The 9,343-nt window shown below is 37.2% G+C and overlaps 1 protein-coding gene across 1 annotated transcript; it reads left to right on the top strand.

Moving 5' to 3' along the window:
* Positions 1 to 8,448: 8,448 nt before the first annotated feature.
* LOC145767148 (uncharacterized) lies at positions 8,449 to 9,132 on the top strand. The gene has a single exon (XM_082578950.1). The coding sequence runs from the start codon at positions 8,449 to 8,451 to the stop codon at positions 9,130 to 9,132; it is 684 nt and encodes a 227-aa protein (XP_082435076.1).
* The last annotated feature ends 211 nt before the right edge of the window (positions 9,133 to 9,343 follow it).

The raw sequence follows: 9,343 nt of genomic DNA, 5'->3' as shown, positions 1-9,343 counted from the left end.
AGTGTCAATGGTTTGGAAGACATTTGCGAAAAACGTTTTTACTGAAATTTAAAAATTAGTCAAAATATTGTGCATTAATTGAGATTGTAATTTCCTTTAAAGCGCGATTCGATTTCATAAACCAGCTTTAATTATCTACTATTCACCACTCGCTAAATGATGGTGAAAAGCTACCAACTTGCAACGTGGAAATTTGTTACACGTGATTAATTATTAATTAATTAGGGCAGGCTTAAAAATTCCCGTCTCGTGATTTTCGAACATCTTTGGGACGAATGCCAGATGGGGTTAACACGTGATTGGTCAAAATTGTGGGTGTTTACAACTGGCCACATTTCTTGGAGATTTGGGCTAGTGTAGACCTACCCTATTTTCATCGCCTAAATAGAGGACAACTTTCCCCAGCTAGTAAAATGCAGGTAGATGTTTACGTTTGAAGAATCTTCTACATCGGTTTGGATAATTATATGCACATGCAGCAAAAGTTACAGCAAAAAACAAAACAAATTTATTTTGCAGATTTGGCGAATGCATATTTTGCAGCTCTCTTATACGGCCTGATTTGTTACATTCTGCAAAGCTTTTCCATATTTTTCCTACTTTGGCAACTGTCTGAATGAAAATTTTAATAATCTATGTTTTTGCTTATTTTCCCGGTGACACTAAGTTTCAACATCACAAGGGTTGAAAAACGAAGACAGTTTGACCCAGACAACTTCGGTCAGACTGTTTATCACTTACTTACTTTTCTCAATTTTTACTGTTTCCTCAAAGCAACAAAAAGCTTTCATATTGTTGTGGGTTAGAAAATAAAATTAAAAAATCTGATTTTTTGAAAATTTCAGTCAGACAGCAACGATTGCAAAAACCTACTGAATGTGACAAAAACCTACTGAAAATGAAATCTCCAAAAACTACTGAAAAAAACTACAAAACCTATTGAAAATGACATCTCCAGTAGGGTGGCTCGTTTTTGAACTTTTTTTAAAATTCTCTCGGGGTAGTGGGGAAATGGTGCCAATGAGTGAGGAAACGCTCATGACAAAATTTGAGATTCGTAAAAAATTGTCTTCAGCCTCCTCATGGGCCCAAAAATCGAAAAATAGGGTCAAAAACGCAATTTTTTTTCAAAAATATATTTAGTTTGGGTAGATACAATATTGTTTAGATATATCTAATTAGCCTAAGAAAAAAAATTGGAGTCATTTGAACTATTCCTTCAGCTTCCTCACAGCTTCTGAAAATTTCCATTTTGCTGAAAATTTCGCATTTTTGTGGGTGGTTACATGATACATAATTGCGTTAGACATTTTGCCAGCTATAAAACGTCATTGTATTTCTTTTTATAGACCTTCCCTGAGCTGTTGCGTCATTTTTTAATGAAATTGGATTAATTTAGTAGGAAAAAGTGACGTCTTTTATTTGAATTTACGTCACTGACGAAGTTTGTAGTTCTGTAACCACAAACAAAAATGCAAAATTTTCAGCAAAATAAAAATTTTCTGAAGCTGTGAGGAAGCTGAAGAAATAGTTCAAATGACTCCAATTTTTTTTCTTAGGTTAATTAGATATATCTAAACAATATTGTATCTACCCAAACTAAAAATATTTTTGAAAAAAAATGCGTTTTTGACCCCATTTTTCGATTTTTGGCCCCATGAGGAGGCTGAAGACAATTTTTTACAAATCTCAAATTTTGTCATGAGCGTTTTCTCACTCATTGGCACCATTTCCCCACTATCCCGAGAGAATTTAAAAAAAAAGTTTAAAAACGAGCCACCCTAATCTTCAGGTAGCCACGCCTTGATTTTTTGCAGTAAGGAAAGATCAGCTCTAACGAAATTATGAAAATACATTTGCACAAAATAAGAGGCTGTTACTTTCCTTCGTTCCACCATTGTGGCTGCATTATAGATAAGATGGGTTCTAATTGCATTTACATAAGCTGTAAATATTCATGCCACAATTTCTTTTTTCAGTGGTCTATGCCATAGACCACTGACTGCCAACTAACATCGCCATAGACTCTTTGGCGATGTTATTCACAGTGCACTTTTGGGCAATCTTTTCGATTCGCTTCACGCATGGTAACAAAATAGGTAAATTGGCAATCAGCAACCTCCACACGCCTTGAATCTAGGAATAGTTGAACCAATATATAATATATCAGAGTAAAAGAATAATTTTATGCTAAAAGTGAGGCGAGAATTGAAAAATATAAACAGGGCAAAGTATTTTTGCAATCCTTTCTGTCGGCGTCATAGTTTTTAATCTCATTTTCTCGTCATTAGCTTCACTCATTTTTTTCTTTTTCTCAACTTTTCTGATTTCGTCACACATTTCCTCACCGCTGACCGCTATTGCTTGCCACCACTGCAAAACAATGTTGTTTAATATGTTACAATGATCGTCTAAGATGTTATTGCTAACAACAACACATCAACAAGGCAAAGTACGCCAATTTCTAGGAGAATCTATCAATAAGGATATTACATTGTTGCAGGGTTACAAATGCGTGCAGTACATATTACAAATGTGCTTTGGAGATGCGAGAAGCATGTTGAACGGTTTCATCAAGGCATTTAATTTGGAAAAAAGTTTCCAAAGGAGGTGGGATGAAGACAGTCATGATGGGAAATTACATTTGAGTTTGGGATGTGAGGCTGACACAACATACAAACGAAAAGCTCTTTCCAGAATTCATTTTTGATTGGGTGTCCTGTCCATACTGTTTTTTTTATTGTGTTTTTTTTTAGATGAAGTACGCAATTTTTACGGCATGTAAGAGCTATTTGTAGGACCTATTAACTTGAAATCATGTTTTCATAAAATTATAATTAGTGACAGAAACATTGACATTACAAACATTTTACCGCCATTTTTGAAATCAACGAACCAAAAAACATACAAAAACACTCTAAAATTATGATAAAATATATTAAAATAAATTTGTTGTCCTGTGACTTGTCCTGATGAGTATGGGAATGAGTGATAGTCGAGCATTCATCCTGCTAGCGAATCCAACGACCGCTTTCGGGATTTTCCCCAATTGAAACGAACTTATTGCTATGCTCACTTCTTTCTGTGTGAACCCTGATGAGGCTCCAGCTCACATGCAGCTAGTTGAGCTTCACTGCGTCGTCGAGTGCCGAAGGCGATAGCAACATCTTTTCCTTCTGTTTTTTTTTTTACTAGCAAGTTTTTAAAAAAAATGCAAACGTTTTAAAAACCAAACGTTGAGTTTGTTTAGCTTAACATATTTGTGGGAGCAGACGTTCTCGGTTGTGATCTTAAACAAGAACAGCTCGAGATCAAAGCTGAGCAATTCTCGCCTCCGTGATGTTTTAATTTTGTCTACTACTTTCTCTATGTGTTATCTGGATGTGTTAATTTATAATGGAAAAGCAGACAACTTATATAGCCTAACTTATCATAATTCAAAAAAAATGAAGGGGTGTACTGGCAAACATGTATAGGTTTAGACCATAATACAAGAGAAGGATCCACAGAGGATACAAACTGATATGAATAAATCAAAAAGTGAATAATATAAATAACAGTTACCTCTCAAGTACATGTAGCACCACACAAAATGAAATTGACATGACTTTTGACTCTTTTTCATTTTTTTCAAATAATGTCTAAAAAGACATTATTAAAAGTAACTACGGACTGTGGCCCAGGCCCGTAGCCAGACATTTTCAAAGAGGGCTTCCCAAATCCAAAAATATGGACCTTTTGAAAACGCTTTCTTCTTGGTGTGTCCACAAGCAAGCAAAAACATAAGAAGCGGCAGTACATGTACCAACAAACAAAACAAACTTCAAATTGTCAATTATAAAAAAACAAAATAAATAAATACCGGTACAAACAATTTTCACATTAACAATAGCACATCTACAGTGGAACCGAGAGGGGCAGCGGAGGCGGGAGGGAGAGGGCAGATGCCCTTATAAGGTCATGTAAGCTACTGCACAATTTGCAATATAACAATTTGCTCCACTGGTGATCCACCTAGAATTTTTAGTGGTCCAAAGAGAATTTTATTGGTTCACATAATGGACATCAATTGCCAATGGCCAATGGAATTTTTTTCTTAAAAAAATGGTCCATGGGACAATGGCACAAATCCATGTAAGCTTCAGCGAATTTCACTGTAATTCAGCTTAAAGTATATCTCACACTATCCACTAAACTAGTGGTTCCCAACCTGGGGTCTGCGGACCCCTTGGGGGTCCGTGATTACCTTGATGAATTTTGGAAAAAAAGCGAAAAGCGATCTTTTTACTTTCATTTCTCTCATTAAATTTGCTTACGTTGAAAAAGTTTCGGCCTGGCACTTTGGGTCACCTTAATAATAATCAAATACTGCTGACATTTCTTGAACATTTCATTCATTTTCTTATTTGAGCGACTGTTTAACCTAATATTTGCCGCAGGAGTCATATTACAATAGTCAATAGTAGGCCTATGTTAATTGAGTTTCAAGCAAAATTTAGGTAGGGGTCCGCAGAATTAATAATTTGTCTAAAGAGGTCCGTGACAACAAAAAGGTTGGGAACCAGTACTGCACTAAACCAATACGCGTCCACAATTCCGTTGCCTGTTCTCACGTTAACTATCTTTTATGACGAGAACTGTACTCATACCGTCACCGCCCTCGATGTCGTTTACGCGCTGAAGCGCCAAGGACGAACCCTGTACGGTTTCGGCGGTTAGACGACTCATCAATGACAGCAACAACAATGCGTTCGAATGGTCAATTTTAAAGCTATTTTCGGGAAATCAGAATAAAAACCGACTTTCTGACGTTTTTTGTTATCTCAAACACTTTATTTCAATAAATTTGTTGGAAAAAAATTAATTTCTGTACGCACAATCCTACACATGGCTATTATCTTATAGAATATTTTGGCTCTGTGATTTTCGTAGCTCCCGTTATTAGCGATTCATTAGAACGGGGCAAAGATAGCCCGTGACGTGCTTTCCGCGTACGAAAACAGCTCGTATTAAGATAGGGTTAAACATTAGAACGATGGTAACAAGTTTGCACAGTTAACAATGGAAGGTTTCGAAATGGACACCTATACTATTAGAGGAATAACATCACTCTAGATCGCGTGTAGAACATTTATTTGAGCCGATATGAGCAGATGTGAGAGTATGAGCAGTAGTACTGTATTGCGTTTCAAACTAAGCTACAACAAACTAAAATTGCCGTGTTGTTGATAGTGTCTTGACAGTTAGCCTATTCTTGCTGCGAGGCACATTCCTTGCGCCCGATAATTTTCCAATTACCCGTAGGCTACCACATTTTCCACAGGTTGGCTTTCGGCAATGCAGGTAAATAAACCTTTCCCGCAGCTCTGTGCAATGAAGCGTGTCGTGGAAAACATCACGCTGGTTGATTCATTAACAAGGACAAAATTGCTTGTGAATACGTGTTTAACAGTTATTAGAATCTTCCTGAAAACGTGGCATCCATTAACGTTAAAAAAGCAAGGAACTGACTGTTGTAGTTTATTCAAGTTACTTTTACAAGAAAAACAGGTCAAGTGATACAGTAATAAGCCGCTTATTAATGGGCTCCAGTAACTGCGCATAAGCTATGATGCTTGAAAGAACTGGTGGTAGTGTGTTACTGTGTTGGTGTGAAAGCAAAATTCTGTTGGTCTACTATTCTGATAGATTTATAATTCCTTTCTGCATTACTGTGTCTTCATAATAATAAGTGAGAATTATTGTCTTATTTGCTACAATAAGTAGCTTAAGATAAGTAGGTTTCCGTTTGTAACCTTATTTTGCTTCTATTTGTGAAAATAATATATCACTCATGGCCTAATTGCACTGAATATGAATCAACTGGAGTAGGCTAATAAGCCTTGTTAAACGGACATAACTTTAAAAAAACATTCAGCAAACTCGTTTATTTTAGCCAAATTGAACAAACTTGCAATAACAATAATTATAGATAATGGTTATAAAATTATATTTGAGGTAGGCTATCACTGCTGTAGAGGAAGCATTTTCCGTGGTTTTATTGAGCTGGACTGCCATTCAATCAAGGCCGTAGGTTAATTTTCTCTGTTGAGGCCCGATGCAATTATGGGGCCTCCGTTTTTTTTCTGTTCATATTAGAACGTAGATATGACGCATGTAAAGCTCGCAGGAACTACACACCACGAAACACCACTGTCTATCGCTGTCTATTCTTGCAACAATCGGCTGCCGGCAAACATTTATTGTTATCATATAACTTGTTTTGGCCGCTTTTTTGGGCTTAAAAGCTAACCAGCTTAACCTATTGATGAAGGCGTATGGGCCTATACACTTTGCATTTGCTCAAACTCATCAAATAAAAACTGGATTTCCGTAGAAGTTTGGTGATTACTTTAGCTTTGAAATTAAAACTACGTTTTAATTGTTATTCTGACCACAAAAGGATTTCAATAGTTTGTTTTTTTAGCCTACCCAGTTTCATATAGGCTACCTAGTAACGTTGACATGGGGGTCCAATAATAGGCTAGCCTAATCATGTTTTTTTTTTTTGTCCCCATTGCGACAACATATTATAGAGTATGTAGCCTTCACTGCGATCACAAATGCAACACAACAGGAAGCAGCAAAGAGATATATAGCCTAGTCGTCGAGTCAGCTGTTACACTTATTTTAGCATGCCATTAAATGTCCTTGCCGAGACACAGCCGCAAACACTGGAGCGGTGTCGAACAGAAGTTCTTTGCGAACGTCGCGCAAACGTTCTCACCACTCAACCATGCAGACGCTACATTACTATAAATTTTTTGTAGTTACTTAGAGTTTTAACATGTCAAAGATTTACTAACAATTTAAGCAACAGTTAGTAGGTTAATAATTTAATGAAATTGCAGTAGTTGAGCCTGACCAAAAACTAATAATAATAATGTTATGGTTTTATTTATTGTCGCTCTACAACAGCTAAGGTCTTTTAGCGACAGGGCTCATTTTTAATTGGTATCAGGTTTACGATGTTATATCATTATTACCCGACTCATTCTCACTGCGCTATGCAGGATAGAACACAATCGGTACCGTTATTAAAGTCTTCGGTTTGACCCGACCTGGAATCGATCTCAGATCTACCAGCACCAGAGCCGAAGGCGTAACCACTCGGCCACTGAGCTGGTTGACCAAAAACTATGGTATTGGGTGGTTCCACCTGCGCTGTAGTCAAATTCAAAATGAAAGCGTGTGTGCTGCAAACTTGTGGTTTGATTGTTCCTATTTCGACAGAAAGTAATAATTGCAACAAATACCGATGCTGTTTGATTCTGTCAATACATTAGTTCTATAAGAGCAAACGAGGCCGAACCAAACACAAACATGAAGTGGCTAGAAACTTGGAGTGACCCCAAGCATAGGCCAAGTTAGGACGAAAACATCAAGTGATAAACGAAAAAGCTGCACGAAAAGATTATAAGCGTAGATTCTAAATGAAATAATAACAAGTTTAGACTATCTACTTTAGTTGTTTTGACTAATAAAATTTTTTTGTTTTTTGTGAACGACCCAGCAAACCATAGCCGTACGAGCCAGGGAGGCAGGAGAGAAGCCGCCCCCCTGTTGTTTCAAAACGTCGCGAATTCGGGCAAAATCTTGCAATTATTAGGGCAAATATTGCTATAAGAAAAGCTACAAAATTGCATGAATAAAGAAAAACTATAAATTAATATCTTTTACCTATCAAACTAAGTACAGCCTCTTATTTGCACAAGAAATGTGTTATAATATATTGTTTTACGTTATTTCAACGTACTTTGTTTCTGTACTGCTCCTTGTTCTAATGATTACTTCGTTGGCGTGTTTTGTCCTTCTGGCTGTTCTCTATTTTGTGTTGCTTGTTGTTGTGAGCTACCTGCCTTCATTTTTAGTATGTTTTGAGTTGGGGTGGCCGCATTTTAAGTTGGTTAAAACTTTATCAATAAAGTCAACTTTAGTTTCATGACAATTTAACCAACTTCAAATTTTCAACTAGAAATCGCAAAGGATGGAGAGGTTGTTAAAACCTCAGCGATTAGACATTGAGCCTGGCAATGTACAAGCGGCCAGAGAATTTAGACACTGGCGACAAGTCTTTGAGAACTATATTCAGAAGCACTTACAACAGAGACCTGCCGAAAACGAAGCAGGCGAAGCCAACCGTTTAAGACTTAAATTAAAAGCATTGATCAGCATGATTTCGCCCCAAGTTTTTGAATACATTGATGAGTGCGAGACTTATGAAGGAGCCATGCAGCTTTTGGAACAATTTATATCAAGAAACCAAACGAAATATATGCGCGACATGTGCTGGCATCTGCAAAGCAGCACTCAGATCAAACCTTACATAAGTTTCGGCACCATTTAGAAAATTTAGCAAAGAACTGCAATAATTTTAAAGCTGTGTCTGCAGCAGAACATAAGAATATTATGCTGAGAGACGCATTTATCAATGGAATATTTTCGCGGAATATCAGGCAGCGTCTTTTGGAGAATAAAACTTTGGATTTTGAGTCGGCTTTCAACCAAGCGTTATCGTTAACTGAAGCAGAAAAAGAAGCCAAAGATTTTGAAGTTTACAACAGCCACAAAGCTGATTTCTCTGAAAAGGACGTGTTAGCGTCAGCCTCTAAGAGTGACATAAACGTTAGTGACAACAACGAAAAATCCGACAATCTATCAGCCACTTATACTCAACATCAATGTTACTTCTGTGGGAGTAAGCGTTCTCATAACCGCAAGAACTGTGTAGCGCGTTCATCAGTTTGTTTTAAGTGCAACAAGAAAGGACATTGGGCAATAGTCTGTCGAAAGAACGGGAACAGCTCTGGCCATCAAGCAAATAACACGGCGGCAGCATCGATTGATATTCAATGTCCAGCGACCAGTACCTGTACGCCCTCTCAAGGTAATGTCTGTTCAGCAAAAACTGTGAACAATGACTTGAAACAGTCAACAATTTTTATAAACATTGCTGGTCATGAACTGTCCGCTCTAATTGACACCGGAAGTTCTAAGAGTTTTATCAACGAACGATCAGTTAAAGACTTAAACCTCAAAGTTTTTCCGGCAAGGCTCGAAGTGACGATGGCTCAAATGTCAGCCAAAAGTTGAGTTCTCGGTAAATGTGTAGTAAACCTAAACATTCTTGATCGCACGTATAACAACGTCGAACTTTATATTCTAATGAACTTATGCTCTGATATAATTCTTGGTTTAGATTTTCAAAGCAAGCATAAGCGTTTAGTTTTCGAATTGGTTGGTCCTGAAAATGACCTCATCATTTCACATAATATGTCTGGGACATGTGCCGTAGCCGCCGCCC

The sequence above is a fragment of the Aplidium turbinatum genome, chromosome 1 (assembly GCF_918807975.1).
Source record: "Aplidium turbinatum chromosome 1, kaAplTurb1.1, whole genome shotgun sequence".
NCBI lineage: Eukaryota > Metazoa > Chordata > Ascidiacea > Aplousobranchia > Polyclinidae > Aplidium > Aplidium turbinatum.
This window is presented reverse-complemented; position numbering and strand designations above follow the sequence as displayed.

Coding starts and splice junctions, on each gene's coding strand:
- LOC145767148 (XM_082578950.1), top strand. CDS start 8,449: ATGCTGAGAGACGCATTTATCAATGGAATATTTTCGCGGAATATCAGG.